This window comes from Vicia villosa, linkage group LG5, assembly GCF_029867415.1.
Source record: "Vicia villosa cultivar HV-30 ecotype Madison, WI linkage group LG5, Vvil1.0, whole genome shotgun sequence".
In the NCBI taxonomy this organism is placed as follows: domain Eukaryota; kingdom Viridiplantae; phylum Streptophyta; class Magnoliopsida; order Fabales; family Fabaceae; genus Vicia; species Vicia villosa.
Window position 1 is genome coordinate 4,166,643 of NC_081184.1, and position 19,843 is coordinate 4,186,485.

Sequence of the window (19,843 nt, forward strand, 5' to 3'; positions counted from 1 at the left end):
ATGCCATCCAGGGGGGCTCACCATACCCTCTCACATCACAGCCTCAGATTTCCTCCAATTCAGATCTGACGCACACAAGGATGAAAGACTACCATGGAATTTTCAGACGCTACAACACTGAATCATATCCCAGGTTTTTTTTTTATATATAATTTTCTATTTTATTATTTAGATTATATATATTAATTAATATTTTTAGTTTAATCAATTAATATAATTAGGATTAGGACTATTAATATTAGGATTAATTCCCGACTATTCTCCCGGTTATTTTCCTCGATTTTTTTCGAGTTAATTTATTTAATTAATTTTGATTATAATTATAAAAAACCATAAAAACGCTTAATAAGATATTAGGTTTCGCCCAATCCCATTGGCCAGTGGCCAAAGTATTAGGATTAGGGTTTTCCAACCAGCTTGGGTATTTAGCCAAGCAATTTAGGATTTTATTCGCTTCGATTAAATCAATTGATCGCGGTGGGTAACAATCAAATAATTACTCAATAATTAAAATATTAAAATAATAATTATTTTGCTAAATGGTTTTAACCAAAGCTATTGGTTACGATGATTAGCATTTTCTCTTTATCAAAATTCGTTATTATTTGTAATCGAATCTATCGATTATGAGGAGTAACGATAATTAAAATATGCACATTTGCTATTCGCGATAATTGAAACTATCGATTATAGTGGTTAGCAATCCTCCCTTAATCCGTTAGCCATGGTAATCAAACCTATTGATTATTGCAACTAACGGTAACAAATTAAAATCAGGGTTGTACGCCCAAATCCTAAAAACACTCAAAATACACTAAACCGCGATACTACAGTTTTTCAACACTGCGATGTTCACAACTGCGATAAGGTAATTCAAAATACCTTCGAACATTTGCATTTCAAAACAACTTCAAATACAATCAAATTCAATTCTAAGGCGTACAACCCTGTGCCCGAACTACGTTGACTCTGATTCTCCATAAGGAGATACGTAGGCACTTGGCAACAAGGCGAGTCCCCTTCCCTAAAATCTCAATTTTCCTCTTATTCATTTCCTTACCTATAAACTTCAATAATTTTAGCCACAAACCTTTACCTTAGATTCAAAGCCAATAGGAAAGGGTTGAGGGTGCCTAACACCTTCCCTCAACCTGCAATATGGTATCTTACCCTGATCTCTTAATTGCATAGGTTTTCTATTCGCCTTGGTAGAATAGGTGGCGACTCTCTAAGTATAATTTTTAGGCAGGTTGCTACATTCATCCCACCATTGTTTCATTTCTTTCAAAGATCAATCATCTTTTTAAGCTCTGCAGTCACAAAACAACAAAAACCCATGATTCCAAATTTAAAATGGATTGATTTTTTTCAACAAAGAAAACCCTAAAATCCAAAAAAGATTAAACCTACCACTGAATCACCCGATAGCATTGAAAACGAAAAGAAATTAAGCATAGCTCTGAGATCTGAAAACCAAAACGAAAAAAACGTTATATCCAAGTCTCACAAAAGCAATACACAAAAACGTCGGACTTCACTATTCTAACTTATCAAACTTGAGCAAATTGATATGGTTGTTGAAAAAGTCAACAAAATCAAGTTTTAGCCAGACAAAAAGGAAGAAGTGAGTGAGGTGGTGACTAGGTTTGAGAAAAACAGAAAAAATTACTTCATACATTCAACATATTTTATTTTTAAATTTTAAACTTTAAATTTTAAATCAATATAAAATAAAACAGTTACATGTCATCTAATATAGAACCAGCAAAACTGCACACATATAAAACATATCAAAATTTGATAAAATTTAACCGACATGACTTAATTAATATAAATAACAAAATAACTTTTAAGAACGTTTATTAAATAAGAAACTTTAGCAAAATTTTTAAATTATACTAAATGACCAAAAAATAAATTAACTCTAATAAAAAAAAATTAGAAGACTATGACTTAACATAAAACAACATTCAAACTAACACAACAAAGTTTTGGATAAGACTATGGTTATGGTCGGCACATTTAGAAACATACACGACAACACATTTCATTTTGGTTAAACCCTCACATGCTCCTATGGCTGCCTTTGCTAAACCCTCTCAACTCCCCACTCCTCAAAGGCACCACCACCCCATTATTCCAACCAATTTCATCACCTCAAAGTTCAAAACTTTCACTTCCACACACAACTTCAAGACCCTTAAACACTCTCGGGTCTCAAATTCTTTCACTGCCACAATCACTTCTTCCATTAGCAGCGACAATCCAAACCATGATCTTTGTCAACTATGCCTTATTGGGAAGTTGGAAAGTGCTGTGAGCTACTTAGAAACCATGCACGAGCTTCAAATTTCAGTTGAAGAGGATTCTTATATTTCTTTGGTACGTTTGTGTGAGTGGTCTAGAGCTAGAAAAGAAGGTTCTAAGGTGTATTCGTATGTTAAGAAGTCAATGATGAGGACCCATTTGAGTCTTAAGCTTGGAAATGCACTTTTGAGTATGTTTGTTAGGTTTGGTAATTTGGTTGATGCTTGGTATGTGTTTGGTAAAATGCCTGAGAGGAATTTGTTTTCTTGGAATGTTTTGGTTGGTGGTTATGGGAAAGGTGGGTTTTTTGACGAGGCGTTGAATCTTTATGAAAGGATGTTGTGGGTTGGTGTTAGGCCTGATATTTACACTTTTCCTTGTGTTTTGAGGACTTGTGGTGGTGTTCCTGACTTGGTTACGGGTAGAGAGATTCATGTTCATGTTTTGAGATTTGGGTTTGAGTCCGATATAGATGTTATTAATGCGTTGATAACTATGTATGTGAAATGCGGCGATGTTGTTACTGCTAGGTTGGTGTTTGATAAGATGATTAATAGAGATAGGATTTCGTGGAATGCGATGATTGCTGGGTATTTCGAGAATGGAATGTGTTTGGAGGGTTTGAGATTGTTTTGCAGGATGATTGAACATCCGGTTGAGCCGGATTTGAAGACCATGACGAGCGTGATTGCTGCTTGCGAGCTTATGGGTGATGGGAGATTGGGGAGGGAGATTCACAGTTATATAGTGAGAACTGAGTTCTCGATGAAATCTTCGGTTTATAATTCGTTGGTTCAGATGTACTCATCTGTTGGGCTTGTTGAGGAAGCTGAAAAGGCTTTTTCTCAAATTGAATGTAGAGATGTGGTGTCATGGACTGTAATGATATTGGGTTACGAGAATAATTTGATGCATCAGAAGGCTCTTGAAACATATAAAACGATGGAGGCGGAAGGTGTCGTGCCTGATGAAATTACCATCACGGCTGTACTCTCTGCCTGTTCTTGTTTACGCGATTTAGATATGGGGACGAAGCTTCATGAAGTGGCCAAGAAGACAGGGCTCATTTTTTATGCTATGGTTGCAGACACACTTGTTGACATGTATGCTAAGTGCAAATGCATTGACAAAGCTTTAGAAGTTTTCTACTCTATTCGCCACAAGAATATTATAACTTGGACAGCTATCATCAGTGGCCTTAGGATCAACAACAGATGTTTTGACTCTTTGTTTTTCTTTAAAGAGATGATGCGCAAACAAAAGCCGAACTCGGTTACTTTAGTTTGTGTCCTATCCGCATGTGCTAGAATAGGGGCTTTGACATCTGGAAAAGAGATCCATGCTCATGCATTGAGAACTGGCGTAAGTTATGATGGTTTTATGCCTAATGCAATCTTGGACATGTATGTAAGGTGTGGAAGAATGGAATATGCGTGGAAACAATTTTTCTCGTGTGATCAAGATGTGTCCACATGGAACATTTTGCTAACTGGATATGCTGAGCGCGGGAAAGGAACACTTGCTACAGAGCTTTTTCAAAAAATGGTAGAGTCAAATGTTGTTCCTGATAAGATTACATTTGTCTCCATATTACGTGCCTGCAGCAGGTCTGGTATGGTTGAAGAAGGCTTAGAATATTTTGACAGCATGGAACATAAGTACTCTATTAAACCTAATCTGAAACACTACGCTTCTATGGTTGATTTATTGGGACGCGCTGGAAAATTGGAGGACGCCTATGGATTCATACAGAAAATGCCAATGAAGCCAGACCCTGCAGTTTGGGGAGCCTTATTAAACGCGTGCAGAATCCACCGCTGTGTTGAACTCGGCGAACTAGCTGCTAAGAATATCTTTCAAGATGATAAAACTAGTATTGGATATTACATTCTTCTGTCAAATCTATATGCTGACAACGATATGTGGGACAAAGTTGCGGAAGTTAGAAAAATGATGCGACAGAACGGGATAATAGTAGATCCTGGATGCAGCTGGGTGGAAAACAAGGACACGGTGCACGCTTTTCTCAGCGGTGATAACTTTCATCCTCAAATTAAGGAAATAAACGCACTTTTGGAGAGATTTTATGAGAAAATGAAGGAAGCTGGTATTCAAAGGTTGGGAAGCAGTCGTATGGATATAATGCAAGCTTCTAAGGCTGATATATTTTGTGGACACAGCGAGAGATTTGCGGTTACATTTGGACTTATTAACTCAGCACCTGGAATGCCGATTAGGGTAACTAAGAATCTGTATATGTGCCAAAGTTGCCATGACACTGTCAAATTTATCTCGAAGGAAGTACGCAGAGAGATTTTTGTGAGAGATACGGAGCGGTTTCACCATTTCAAGGGAGGTATATGCTCTTGCAAGGATGAAGGTTATTAGCTTTAGCATAAGTAGAAGGGAAAATGTAGGATTTGTAGCATCATATTGAAAAGTTAGGATTGTAAGATATTACAGTACTTTGAAATGTTGTACAACAGTGATTAATGGGCCTAGGAAATGTTGATCAGCACTATGTATAACATGTTTTACATAGAAATAAATTATTTTTAGATCTCAAATTTTCAAGCGAACATCCTGGTGTAATCCAATAATTGGAAATATTTAAACACTTTGCTATCACAAAAAGTTTCCTACAATTTGAAAATGCAAGGAGCTAAAATCCATAATATCCTATCCACGTGTATATGCATGTCCCATACGAAACAGAAGTTCCAGACAGAAAACAAAAATATCTAGATTCTGTTATTTATAACCAAAAGGAGCCACGTCTAGGGGTGGGAATAGGCCAGACCAGCCTACAAGGGCCTATGGCCTAGCTTATATAAGGCCAAGTCAGACCACGCTTATTTAACAAAAAGGTTAGGCTTTTTTAAAAGCCTATTTAATAAAATAGGCCAGACTTAGGCTATTAAAAAAGTCTATCAAGCCTTATCAATCGGCCTATATTTTCATGTATATTAAAAATAGGCTAAATAGATCAGCATATATTTGCATGTTTATTAGAAAAAGGCTAAATAGGCAAGCCTATATATGCACATATATTAGACCAAAGGCTAAATAGGTCGGCCTATATATGCATATATAAGACGACTTATAAGGTTTTTTTAAATAATATGGATTAACTGAAAACCATAATGAAAAATAGGCTTTTAAATAGACTTTCAGGTCAGACCAGACTATTAAAAAGGCCAGACCAGACCAAAAAAAAGAGTCTATCATAGGCCACAAGCCAAGCTCAGACCTTTCAAATTTATTGTAGACCAGACCCAGGCTTTATAAAGCCTAACCTAACCTAACTTATTTCCACCCCTAGGCCCACGCCACAATCTAATCCAAATCTGTTTCTCAGTGTTATAACTAACCACGCAATAAGATCTCATTAGCTTCTCCATCAAGTCACAATATTATTTATTCATTCCACTCACTTTCCATCTATTTATTTATTTATTTATTTATTTATTTATTTATTTATTCGCGTAACATGCCAACCATTACTTGGAACCTTTTGCTATTTATTTACTTCTAAGACTTTGCTGCTGCGACTTTACATATTGGGGCATGATGTAAGCTAGTGCTGATGGGAGAAAGTATATATAATTAGAAAAATTAATGATTAGATTTCTAATTTTTAAAATTACACATCATTTAACAAACTTTTTGTAAAATATAAACTAAATTTAAGAAATTTCATAAACATAAAAAATTATTCAAAAATTATTTTATTTATTAAATTTAACAATATCCTAAAGTACGACTCCTGTCCAACTTAACAACTTGACTTACTTTTGTCTTCTAGAGTTCTTTTTTAGAGTTCTATTAAAACCGACCTTGAGCTTTTTTAAGTTCGGCCGAAACAACTTTCAACAATACTTGAAACTTTTAACAAGATTAATTCACAAACCTTCTAACAACAATACTCGTCGATTAAATAATGTTGAATGTCTTACTTTGGACAAGTTAAGATTGGTGGTGAAGATTATAACACTTTCAATTTCTAGAAGGATGACTTACACTCTAAGATCCACTTGAACCTTTCGCCTTTTCTTAGGGTTTTGAAAAATGGGAAGCTCTATCTCCTACGCAAGAGAGAAATATTGACAAGGAGACTATTCTTCCCATAAGTTGTTGTACTTCTTTGATGCTTATCGTACTTTTCATGTTAATGACATCTTGGAACTTTTGTGAGTTAACTTCTATTCCTATGTTAGTCAACATAAATCCCCAAAAACTTACGCACGTTGACTTCAAAGGAACATTTGGATGGGTTGAGACTCATATTGTACTTTATGACTAAGCACATGATCTCTTCTCAGTCCGGGTAACAAGAGTCATCTTCATCCATCTTTATAACTTTGTTGTCTATATATACCTCTAAATTTCTACCACTTTTATGCTTTAAAAAATCATGTCCATAAGACTTTGATAGGCCACACCTACATTTTTAGGCCAAAACGACATCACTTTGTAGTTTTAGTTGCATGTGTTTGATCGTGAATGCCATTTTAGGAGTGTCCAAGGGATCCATCTTGGGTTTTTTATATCTCGATTACGTGTCTATAAATCTAAAGACTTTGTTGATAGAATTGTTAATGCTTGATAAGGAGTGCAAATCCTTTGGGCATGACATATATTATATCGACGAAGACTATGCACATTTTTCATTTGTTGTAGTTTTCCTAACCATTATGATGTTCGCTACTTAGATGCAATACTTGGTCTCTTTGATGAAGTTAACATCCTTCAACTGCCTTACCTTTTCATCAGCTATTTTCTCCATTTCTTCATATATGCATAATTTCTTTGATATATCGGCTTGACTGAAGGGAAAAATGATAACTTGTGGCTTATAATACTTACCTCGATGCTTGGAATGTAGGATGATTGACAAATATAACGACTCTCTTTCTCTCTTAGTAGAGTCCTTATTGCCACTCTAGCTTCCAAGGATGTTTCGAGTTTTGTAGCCTGACGAATGTGCTTTCCTATACACCTTCTTCAAATTTTAAATGGGACATGTCATTCTTTCCTGAAGTCTCCGCGTAGGTCCAAGTCAATCATGTCTTATATGTGGTTTAGGTTATGTGAACTTGCCTTAGATAAGGGCACACTCTCGACTTTTCCTAGTTTAGTCTTCAATTTGTCATGGTACTAGCACCTTGCTACTTCTTTGTCCCCTTCTACTATCCCCTGTCACTGTTGTCTATTGAGAATTTATGTGTCAAATATAGAGTGGAGGTGGTGACCCACAACGCATTGAACATCGTTCGTTCTTTGACTATGTTGTATGATAAGAATGAGGTGTGTACAATCATGTAACACACCTTCATTGTTTTTACGACGACTCTACGATGTGTGCCAAATGTTCTCGCTAAGTATACGAAGGACCTTGCTATGAACAAGACTCCATAGAGTTCATATATGAGGCAAAGTGTGGATCATTTAAGGTTCTGCACCGATCATGTATATATAAAAAAAGATATGATCACACATTCATCTTAATCGTAATCGAGGTAATAATCCCCGACTTCAAATAATTGTTACGTCCACTTTTCTCCGCTCAATTGTGATTTTATGACACATGATCAAATAAGAGACCTCTATAATTTTTTAAATTGACTTTATCTTTTCTTAGTGCTTCTTAATTAAATGTATTTTATACTTTAAAAAAGGCCGTTTTTAGTGTTTAAATAATAATAATTATTATTATTACCCCTCTAATCTTTAATATAAGAAGAAATTTATTTTTTAAGTTGGAAGTAATGTATTTTGACTATACCTAGTCTTGATACATTAATCTAGAAAATAAATTTTTTCTTATATTAAGGAAGAACTAGAAGTAGTATTATATAAACTTTTAGAATGTGTCTTTATTTGATGTATATGGTGGTAAACACAATTGTTTGTCCAATAGTTTAGGGATTTTTTTAAGACTTTATATATATAATGACAAAAAGCACTGTCCACTCCACTCCATAGTTTCTTACCAACACAACTAAACTTTCCTCCAACCACCATGGCACACGGCATCTCCAACGACCAACCACCACCGGAAACCTCAACACCACCTCTCCTCCGCCGCAACTTCCTCCGTCTCCCCTCAACCCTCAAACTCAAAACCTCCCTCTGCTCAGAACTCTCCGGCGCCGTCGGCGATTTAGGAACCTACATCCCAATCGTACTAGCTCTATCCCTAGTCAACAATCTCGATCTAACAACCACTCTCATCTTCACTTCTCTCTACAACATCATCACCGGACTCTTCTTCGGCCTCCCCATGCCAGTTCAGCCTATGAAATCCATCGCCGCCGTCGCCATCTCCGAATCTCCACCTCTCACAATTCCTCAAATCTCCGCCGCCGGTTTATCCGTCGCCGCCGTCCTCCTCTTCCTCGGAACAACCGGTCTCATGTCGTTTCTCTACCGGTACCTCCCTCTCCCGGTTGTTCGCGGCGTTCAACTCTCTCAGGGACTTCAATTCGCTTTCTCCGCCATTAAATATATTCGCTATCAGCAAGATTTATCTTCCGGTTCGTCGAAAACCGGTCCAGTCCGTCCTTGGTTTAGTCTAGACGGACTGGCACTGGCTCTCGTTGCTGTTCTTTTTCTTGTCCTCACCACTGGCGCTGGCGAGGACAATCATTCAGAACAGCAACAACACGAGCTAGAAGAAAATGAGAGAGTTGATAATATTCGACGAAATAAAATTCGTCGAAGATTGAAGATTCTATCGATGATTCCGTCGGCTTTGATTGTGTTTTTATTCGGATTATTATTGTGTTTTATTCGCGATCCTTCGATTTTTCATGATTTGCAATTCGGTCCTTCTAGGATTAAGTTGATTAGAATCACATGGGATGATTTTAAAGTTGGATTTGTGAGAGCTGCGATACCGCAGATTCCTTTATCAATTTTGAATTCGGTTATTGCGGTTTGTAAACTTTCCGGAGACTTGTTTCCGGAAAGAGAAGCTTCAGCTATGAAGGTGTCAGTGAGTGTTGGAGTGATGAATTTTGTTGGATGTTGGTTTGGTGCCATGCCATGTTGCCATGGAGCAGGAGGATTGGCTGGTCAGTATAGGTTTGGAGGGAGGAGTGGTGCTTCAATTGTGTTTCTTGGGATTGGTAAGTTGTTGATTGCTTTGGTTTTTGGGAACTCTTTTGGGAGGATTTTGGGGCAGTTTCCTATTGGGATACTTGGTGTGTTGCTTTTGTTTGCTGGGATTGAATTGGCTATGGCTTCTAAGGATATGAGTAGTAAAGAAGAATCTTTTGTTATGTTTGTTTGTGCTGCTGTTTCTTTGACTGGCTCTAGTGCTGCTTTAGGGTTTTTTGTTGGGATTGTTCTTTACTTGTTGTTGAAGTTGAGAGAGGTTGATTGTGGATTTGGATTTTTGTCCAAGTCTAACAAGGACAAGTCTTCTAAGGATGAGGAAACTCCCTTGATTGCATAAACATTTTGATTTGGATTGTGGTCCGAAGTGTGAAATAGATTCATCTGAGTCAGAAATTTTCTGCATTGACGCCGTCTTTATAAATATTTTTGAATTAGTGAATTTGAAACTAAGATGTTAATTGAGTAAATGCGGGGAATTCTCAACTGCAGAGAATTTAGATCCGCATTGATTGAAGATGGTGTTGAAGATGATCAACAAAGCTGTGATCATTTATCATTTGAAGTAGAAAGATTTTGAAAGTACATAGTATATCTTTTTCATCTGTCTTTCTTTTGTGAAATAATGTTGGCTATACTTGTGTTTGTTGTAATGTTCTATTTAAGGTGTACAAACATATATGTATGTGTATTTTATACATTTAAAGTTCATTATCCTTTTGAGTGTGGAACTTTTTGCAAGATGTGTTGGTTCAATAGGGAACATGGTTTTGTAGGACCCTTCAAGTGTTTGGATGAGTACATGCTTAATAAGGATTCATGTTATGATTCATAAGCAAGCACTTGTTAAGGAAATTTCATTCATCTGCAGCAAATCATTATAGCCCACAAGAGCACATTCAATTTTCTAATTAGTGAGTATTTAACTTAAATTTAAGAATGTTTCAATATTTTCTTTAGGTAGGAAAAGTATTACCAATTTTTTATAGGCATGTATAGTGTATACTAAAATTTATGATAAAAATATTGAAAAGTTTTAATCAATATATGGAGGGGCTTTTAAGTTAAGATATGAATGTACATCTAGTTGTCATCCAATAACTAATTTTTTAAATACTTGATGTTTTCATCCCAAAGGGTACGTAAGCAAAAAAGAAAGATTAAAAAAACAATGAACAAGAAGCACTCGAACAAAAATAAAATACTACTCAAGTGGCCAAATAAAAAAATGGTATTGCAAATTCAAGAATCTTATGCTTTTTTTTGGTCAAGAAGAATCTTAAAGTTAGATCATGGTATGCATGTCTGATACGAAACAGAAGTTCCACACGGAAGACAAAAATATCTAGATTCCGTTAATATGCATAGGCAAAGAGACACGATGTTATCCAAATCTCAGTGGCAGTGTTATAACGACACAATAGGTGCTCAATAACTCCATCCATGAAAAATCACAATAAAATACGATAATATAATTTTTAGATAAAAATAAAATTGTAGATAAACTTTTTATTGATTTAACACTCAGATTTTTAAAGAAAATAACTTTTTGGTGATTTAGAAGTCTACTCGAAGATAAGTATATATTTTATCTAAATATTTACATTTTTAAGAAAATTATTTTGGTAATTTAGAGTTCTACTAAAAAAATAAATAAAATATGAGCAATAATTATTATTAAAAAATAACTGCGATTTTTGTTGGGTGATAACATCTTTTCATTGCTCTAGCTAAGAGAATTCTACAAAGGCTAAACTTCGCTCAGCAAAATCAAATCTTGACAATAACACAACAGAATAAGTCATATTAGAGTCTGACTTCATAGTTCAATGCACAACGGAATAATTAAATGCAGAAGTAAGAGACTTCTTGCTAAATCCTACTTCTTGCTAAATCCTACAGTTTGAGACTTCCTGCTCAAGTTCTCCAGACAAGAGACTTTCTGCCCAATCCTCCAGATCGAGACTTCCTACTAAAGCACGCATGCAAGAGACTTCCTTGCTCAATCTTGGAGATCGAGACTTCCCTGCTCAAGTCCTCAGACATGAAACTTTCTTGCCTAAACCTCAATTCAGGACTTCTTGCTCAATCAAACTGAAAGAGACTTGTGCTAAAGCATGACTGCTAGAGACTTCAGATTCTTTTATCAAAAGAATCTGTTGTTAACCTTTGTGTTTGTTTGTGTGCTTCTTGGTTAAGTAGATACACAAAGGTTTTGCACTCGGAACATGATATAAGTTGAGTAGCTCCTAAGTGTATAAGAATGAATTCTTCATTCTTTTCTCTTCTTCTGCACATATGATCTTTTTTTGTCGTGCCTTGCTGTTCTGTTGATCTGCTAATCATATTCACATATTCTTTCTTTTGACTCTTCTAGTCATATGTGAATATGTCTTGCCCTGCTCACTTAACACACAATAACCCTTTTGGTTGAATTTCTTCTTTTGTGTGTTACTCTAAACTGTGTTTTCTGTCTAACACTGTTGTTCTCTCAACTCCCATAGTGTGGTCTGGTATCACATTTCTTGTGTACACAATCTTACACACGCAGACACACACAATTCTTCAATCTTCTTCTTCATTTATAGAATCTGAAAATAGATTCATTGAGGATTGAAACCACTCACAGTACAAGTAGCCATTGAAGGTTGAAACTAATCATAGTGTAAGTAGCTGTTGAAGGTTGAAACTCCCATAGTACAAGTAGCTGTTAAAGGTCTTTAGCTAGAACACGTAAAGTGAAGTGTAAGTACATCTAGCATAAATACATTGAGATGAGCATAGTAGAGTTTGCAGAACATCTAAAGAGATGGGATCATGACGGCGTTACTTTTTTGAATATACATAAAGTAGATGTGCGTTGTCATAAGATCCTCTTAAGATAACTTCTGACTGGATATTTCTTGTAGACGTTTGTTGAAGCTTAAGTAGATTCATTGTTATCTTTTATACTTAATTTTCTGAATCAGAGGCTTCTTATAGAATTAGTTAAAGCTTGATCAGAAGTTAGAGTATGCATTCATAACCTGATTAAAGTGATACTTCGAAGTCTTGATTTCAAAGGTTCTGAGTTTTTCTTTATCCGAGTCTTGATCAGAACTAATCTGGATGAATGCTTTTAGAGTTGTTCACTTGATATAGACAATAATTCTTTGAAGTAGAGACTTCATAACTGTTGATGAAGCTTGTTCACAAGTTGAAGAGTCATTCCTTATAACAACGTCTGCTTGCTTCAAATGACTCAAGTATTCATATATTGCTGGTCTTTAGATTTCCAAATAAGCTTCAGCACAACACCTGAAAGACTTGTGTTTGACTTCTCGAGAGCATGAAATCTTGGTTATGATCCTTCTGATTCAGAACAACTGTGCATCTTTCTTGATGATTCTTCTAAGTGTTTGTCTTGATTTATATAGGGTCTTTAGATTTTGCACACATGAACAACCATTAATAAAACCCTATTGTTTTTAAAATCCTTTGTTATCAACCTTTTAACACTGAATACTTTGAGAGAAGAAAGGGAGCTTGAGGATAGTCATACATGTGGCTAGGAAGCATGGAAACTCATCCTTAGTCTATGATCATGATTCAACACTGAATTAGTACTTGCATGTGATGATTAAATACCTTGACGATTATATGAATATGCATGATATCATTCTATAATTTGGTATGCCTATAATGACAAATAGATTATGATTCTCTACTAATTAATATGAAGATCATGACTAGATGATATGAATTATTTGGTGAGAGTATGATGTGTTAAAACTTAAAACTTAGGTCTTCTGCTGTGAAACTGTGCAAAAAATAGTTATGCCTTGATTTGTAAATGTTAATAAATGTTGGTCAAGGATATTTGGCATTGACTTGGTTACTTGTGAGTTGTGTTAATGATCAATTCAACTTAACCAAAACTTTGAATTTGATTAGAAGCCTTAAAAATACATAATGCAAACTCTCTTATCTAATAAAAAGTGATTAATGTGATTGTTTTTGTATATAGCTTATCCAATTTATTATTTTAAAAAACCACCCTATTTTTCACTCAAGTGAACATTTTTAATTTATTTTTAGTTTAATAAAAAAAATAGAAGAAACTAATTATTCTAGATCTGGATTACCAACCAGCCATAGAAGACTTCAAGTCTTCACTCTTTCTTCACTTTCTCTCATTCCCAAATCAACCCCCAATTCCAATTTCAAATCCCTCAAATTTCTTCAACATCTTCAATCATCCCAAAAATTCTACTTTGATCTGTGCCTCATTCAGGTTTGTTATAGATCTTCTTTGAAAATATGATCTGTGGTTGAATTTGATGCAATGAAATTGAAATTTGATTAAATAAGCAACTGGGTCTCTTTGTTAAGTCAATTCCTGAAGAAAAGTTTTGACCTTTTTCTTGCATCGGTTAGGATCATGAAATTACCATTTTCGGTTTCAGCATTTTGTTTGTGTTTTGTTTGTGTTTTGTTGGTGATTGTTCTTGCTGATTCACAACTTCCTGAGGAAATGTATAGATTTGATAATGATAAGAGATCTCATGTAAGCTATAAGTATGATAGAATTGATGAAGTTCAGAAACAATGTGTGTCTGTTTTAGCTTCCGCATCTGAATTGAGGTTGGGGTATAGTGGTGTTGTTGGGATGAAAAGGGAGTTTTCTTTTGTTAATGGGGATTGGGTTCAGGAGGATGGTAAGTTTCCAATTATGCCGTTTGATGATGGGGATTCTCCGGGGATGTTACCAGGAGATCGAAGTAGTCCGATGAAATTGGTGTCTTTTCGAGTAACGGATGTTGATCATGCTCATCGGTTGAAGAAGTCGATCCCGATTAATGGTTTTATGGCGATGGGAATTACTAGGGATGGTAGTTTTATGGAGAATGTGTATGGTGATGGGAATCTTGATTTTCGGTTATGGCCTGGACATTCTCAGCTTTCGATTCCTTTTCAAGGGGTTTATACGGAATCGAAGAGAAACGGTGGGGAGAGGGTGTTGTGTTTGTTAGGGAACACTAGGCTTCCGACTCGAGAAACTGATTCTGCTAATCCGTGGGAGTGGATGAAGAAGAATCCTAGTGATGTACCTATGTCGGAAGATGATCAAATCCTGCTGATTCTTCGCTATCCGTTGACGTTTACTTTAACAAATAGGATGATCACCGGAGAGTTGAGAAGTTTGAACCGTGATACGAATCCTAAATACTTTGACGTCGTTCACATATCGTCTCAGTTGGGTAGCTCGGCTAAGTTCACATTTGGCTCACAACATATTGTATCGAAAGCATGCGATCCATATCCGTATAAAGATAATCTGACGAGTAATGTCATTACTGTATACAAAGGGACAAGGTTCTGCGAAATCCTCGAAGAAGTTACTAGGGATAAACCTTTATCTGTTGTACCAAACTGGAGGTGTAACGGCACAGACGATTTCTGCAGTCGATTAGGTCCTTTTTTGTCGGATGAGAGAGTGAAATCAACACACGGAAGCTTTCAAGATGTTAAACTTTATATGCAGGATGTTATCTGTGAGCAAGCAGCTGGTAAACATAATTCTGGCTCCACTATGGTATCTGCAGTTTTTAGAGCGGTTTCTCCATCTGAGAATCGATATAATGCAGCAAAGAGATCCGGCGTCAACAACATGTCGCTTGCCACCGAAGGAATATGGAAATCTTCTAGTGGACAGCTTTGTATGGTCGGTTGCCTTGGACTTGTCGATGCCAAAGGGAGTAACTGTAATACTCGGATTTGTTTGTATATACCTACCACTTTCTCCATAAAGCAACGTAGTATTATTTCGGGAACTTTGTCTCCTATTAATAACAACAGTGACTTTTTTCCTCTATCATTTGAACAGCTTGTGCAACCTACAGAACTCTGGAATTATTTCATGTTCACTCATCCAAATTACAGTTACTCCAAAACTAATCTTGCCGGCACGATCCTAGAAAAAAACGAGCCCTTCAGTTTTTCAACCGTCGTCAAGAAATCATTGCTAACTTTCCCTAAACTTGAAGACGAGACATTCCAAGATAGTCTGTCTCTTCTTTCGGAAGATCTCACTTTTCATGTCCCAGGTTTTCCCGATCCTATGCCTCGTGTGCAGGCCCCAAGAGTTGATATTCAGATGGAGATTATCTCTGTTGGTCCAATGTTTGGGCGTTATTTTGACGCCCAAAATGGTTCAACAGTGGAACAACTAGACACACCGAATCAAGCAAGCACCGCTGAATATACCGAAAAACAGCTTCTTTTAAATGTATCTGCACAACTGAGTCTTAGTGGAAAAGGTTATAGTAATTTTTCCATGCTTTTTCTGGAAGGTCTTTATGATCCACATGTTGGAAAGATGTATCTTATTGGTTGCAGAGATGTGCGAGCATCATGGAGCGTCTTATATCAGAGCTATGATCTAGAGGCTGGAATGGACTGTTTAATTGAGGTGGTTGTTTCGTATCCTCCGACAACAACTCGGTGGCTAGTCAATCCCACTGCCACAATTTCTATAGAAAGTCAAAGGACAGACGATGATGGTCTTCGGTTCAACACGATAAAGCTCCAAACTTTTCCGATCATATACAGAAAGCAACGCGAGGATGTCCTCTCACACCGAGGCGTCGAAGGGATTCTCCGGATCTTGACACTAACTTTTGCAGTTGGTTGCATTTTTAGCCAACTGTTTTACATAAAGCACAATATGGATTCTCTTCCATATACATCTCTTGTTGTGCTTGGTGTTCAATCTCTTGGTTATAGCATTCCTCTAATCACAGATGCAGAAGCTCTTTTCAAGAGAATGGTTTCGGAGTCTTATGATGTGTCGTCATCCGGTACTTTGGAGAACAGTGAGTGGCTCCATATCATCGATTACACTGTGAAACTTTTGTTGATTGTATCGTTGCTACTAACCCTGCGGCTTTTTCAGAAAGTCTGGAAGTCTCGAATCAGATTGCAAAAGCGAACCTCTTCTGATCCCCTTTCTGTCCCAAGTGATAAAAGGGTACTTCTTTGTACCTTCGCCATACATCTTATCGGTTACATACTTGTTATGATAATTCACAGCACGAAAACCAGTCCGAAACATCTTAGAGAAAAGGCATATATGGTTGATAAAGAAAATTCTCATTCGTTGCCAGATTGGGCGGCGGAATTGGAAGAATATGCAGGTCTTGTGCAAGACTTTTTCTTGTTTCCACAAATCCTTGGGAACTTAATCTGGCAAATCAATTGTAAACCACTCAGGAAACTATATTTTATCGGAATCACTCTAGTAAGACTTCTTCCTCATGTATACGACTACATTCGAGCTCCGGTTCCAAATCCTTACTTTACCGAGGACTCAGAATTTATCAATCCAAGTTTGGATTTTTACTCGAAATTCGGTGACATTGCTATTCCCGTGACTGCGATTATTCTTGCAATTTTGGTCTATATTCAACAAAGATTGGGCTATGGCAAGTTGAGTGAGGTTCTGACATTTGGGCGATATAAGCTTCTTCCAAGTTTCAGATATGAAAGGTTGGATTCTAAGTCCTCTGAAACAGAACTAGTTTCAGGCATCAATGGTAGTGGTGAAAATGAGAAAGAACATGGTGATGTAGAATGATGTAGAACTGATTTGTATTACTGACAAAAGCTTTTGTATTGTATACTTGCATCATTGCATTACTTGCATGAAAAGTTAGCACATGTTTTTGGGGGAATGTATTATAATGTGTATGAGAGGTTGAGTTTTAAGTACAGAATAAACAAGTATATTGTGGTTTCAGTGTGCAACTTCTGATTCTTTTTTTTCCATTTCTATGCTTTTAGTTCTTCAATATTGTTCTAGTGTGTTTTCTCAACTTCATAAAAACTCTTCTGAAAAGAATTCAGAAACTTTGATCTTGCCCAATTGTGATTTTATGTTGTTATTCATACTATCGCAACATTTGCACGAGTTTTTCAAATTCGTCTTCATCATCTACTTTAATTTCCAATGAACATACTCAATCCTAAAATGAAAATTAGTATCATATAAACACGAGTTCAAAGAAATACAAAATTTAAATATAAACAATACCTATTAGTTGTTATGTTTCCTACATGCATCATTTGATTGATTCATGCTCCAACAAATCTATTTTTATGAGGAGCTAACCATGTGTCTTTCACATAATCAATAAATATACTACAATCAATACATACCAACTTAAAATGCTGCAATCGTTGTTGATTCCCCGTCTCATTATTGGACCGTACAAGTTCTCTCCATAACGTGTTTAGCGGTTCTTGCTTATCATTCAAAACATACTACTTGCATCTTGAAGAAACATTTTTGATTATGTGAAATCGACAAAGCAAATTAGTTGTCCTTAGAAATACAATTTCAATTGTTTTTATCAAAACAAGATTTCTATTGGCCAAAATCACTTAGGGACATAACCCTTCCTTAATAAACAAATGTTCATGCTTATCTAATACTCAACAAAAATTCTTCGTCAGCTCATATATGCAAATATAATAAAAAATGTCAACTCAGTTAACGTCATACCAACAATTTTAAATTGTGGTTGGATGTATTTGTATGTCTTATATGTGTCCATAATCAACATGATTGAAAAAATGTTCATTAACTCGACTAAACTTGATGGGTTAAAAATATATCTCTTACAACATCTTAGTTATCTCTCTTCTATCCAATAAAAATCATATCATATATCAGTTTAAATAATTATTGTATCTCAATTTTAAGACTTCTTTTTATGCATATTTTTATGTTTAAATATTTGTGTGATTTGAGTTACATTTTCAAGATCTTGCTCTTCCAACAACAAAAATATGTGTCTAAGTGAATCATGACACTTAAAAAAAAAACATGTTTATGCTCATATGCACTTAGACGTTTCACATACACACTACAAAAATAAATACATATCCAAATACTTAAATGTAAGTAATTTGATGATCAAAATTAATCTACAAACCAAAGATGTCTCACATCAAGGATTAGAATTGAATCCACAACTTCATAGGCTGGACCCTAAGGGTTAGCTACCAAGACCACCGCCTAGGGCCACAATTTTTATTTATTTATTTAATGTAATCTAATTGTTTTTATAGAATGGAATTATTAGTAGTATTTTAAATTATTTTTATAATAATTAAATATTAATATCAGTTTAAAATGTGTATTAGTTAATTTAAAAATTATTTTTATAGATAAATTATTTTCTATAACCTATTACATAACAAAAAGTTTGATATTTACTATTTTATTTTTAAATTGTGACATTGCTTTTTTTAAATGAGTTTTTCAAAATATAATGAGAAAAATGAATTGATTTTATATCTATAAAAAATAAATGAAAATTAATTCAAATAATTTAAATAAATAATTTTTCATCTTAAAAAATTCATTACAATTTAATTAAAAAATATAGATTTTTTAAAATATTATTATTATATTAAAAAATAAATTTTTAAATTTGCTTTAGACTTTAAAATTTATTGGGTCGACCCTCCAACTTTATAGTGTCCAAGTTAAGTTCTTACCAACTAAATCGAACATCTTTACCAAATTACATGAATTTAAATCTATAAAAATATTAAATAATGTGTTTTATAAAAAGAAAAGAATATTTTAAGCATACACAAATCACATAAATGCCTTTTGCATCTGTATATTGCTTATCTCTATTCTAATAATATCGGAGAATGTTTCTTTCTACTCTTCTACTCTTATGATTGCTTCTACACCACTCTAAAAGTCCATAATATTCTTAACATTTGAAGATGCATCTTCGAACGAATCTACTTTTTATAATTTTTTAAATTAAATTGAAGAGACATCTTTTTTACGTTAAAAATAAATTTAAAAAGATATTTTTGTATGTAATTTAGATGTGCCTAAAGATATATCTCCGTCCGGACGTATGACGAGTAGTTTTAATTTTTTTAAAAGAAGTGATACCTTTGTATAAGAGCCTAATGAGCCATTCCCATAATATTTTTCATCCGTGATATATTCATGTAGTCTTTGACTTGGAACTTGGAAATATAGCTTGATATTTAGAGTTAAATGAAAGCTTCATTTATAAATGTAAATGTCTATATAGCTTTTTGAAGCATTAGTTTATTTAGCAATCCATATAAAAATAACGATTGGGGTAAACTCATAAAATAAAATAACTAGATTTTGGCAATTTCTTTACCTCTAATATTGCTTGTAACCAAATTTAGTCAAAGATCTATATGATACGCCTAAACTACTTGATACATTAATCCCAACAAAAACATTATAATTGAGAGAATCTTGTGTAGTGTAGATAGTACTAATAAATATAAATTGGACATACATAAAATGAAAAAAATACAGAAAATAAAAGTGTATATTTTTGAAAAAGTTAATTAATGTGTATTGTGTGTA

At 34.9% G+C, this 19,843-nt stretch overlaps 3 protein-coding genes across 3 annotated transcripts; all 3 read left to right on the plus strand.

Moving 5' to 3' along the window:
• The first annotated feature begins 642 nt into the window (after nucleotides 1-642).
• On the plus strand, nucleotides 643-4,874 carry LOC131601190 (pentatricopeptide repeat-containing protein At1g15510, chloroplastic). The gene has a single exon (XM_058872959.1). The coding sequence runs from the start codon at nucleotides 2,077-2,079 to the stop codon at nucleotides 4,693-4,695; it is 2,619 nt and encodes an 872-aa protein (XP_058728942.1). The 5' UTR covers nucleotides 643-2,076; the 3' UTR covers nucleotides 4,696-4,874.
• Nucleotides 4,875-8,180: 3,306 nt separating this feature from the next.
• On the plus strand, nucleotides 8,181-10,126 carry LOC131601191 (molybdate transporter 2). Its single transcript, XM_058872960.1, has one exon. The coding sequence runs from the start codon at nucleotides 8,330-8,332 to the stop codon at nucleotides 9,764-9,766; it is 1,437 nt and encodes a 478-aa protein (XP_058728943.1). The 5' UTR covers nucleotides 8,181-8,329; the 3' UTR covers nucleotides 9,767-10,126.
• Nucleotides 10,127-13,521: 3,395 nt separating this feature from the next.
• On the plus strand, nucleotides 13,522-17,203 carry LOC131601192 (uncharacterized). The gene has a single exon (XM_058872962.1). The coding sequence runs from the start codon at nucleotides 13,847-13,849 to the stop codon at nucleotides 17,039-17,041; it is 3,195 nt and encodes a 1,064-aa protein (XP_058728945.1). The 5' UTR covers nucleotides 13,522-13,846; the 3' UTR covers nucleotides 17,042-17,203.
• Nucleotides 17,204-19,843: the final 2,640 nt, after the last annotated feature.

Excerpts from the sequence above, each read along its gene's own strand:
- LOC131601190 (XM_058872959.1), top strand. The coding sequence starts at position 2,077 with ATGGCTGCCTTTGCTAAACCCTCTCAACTCCCCACTCCTCAAAGGCAC.
- LOC131601191 (XM_058872960.1), top strand. The coding sequence starts at position 8,330 with ATGGCACACGGCATCTCCAACGACCAACCACCACCGGAAACCTCAACA.
- LOC131601192 (XM_058872962.1), top strand. The coding sequence starts at position 13,847 with ATGAAATTACCATTTTCGGTTTCAGCATTTTGTTTGTGTTTTGTTTGT.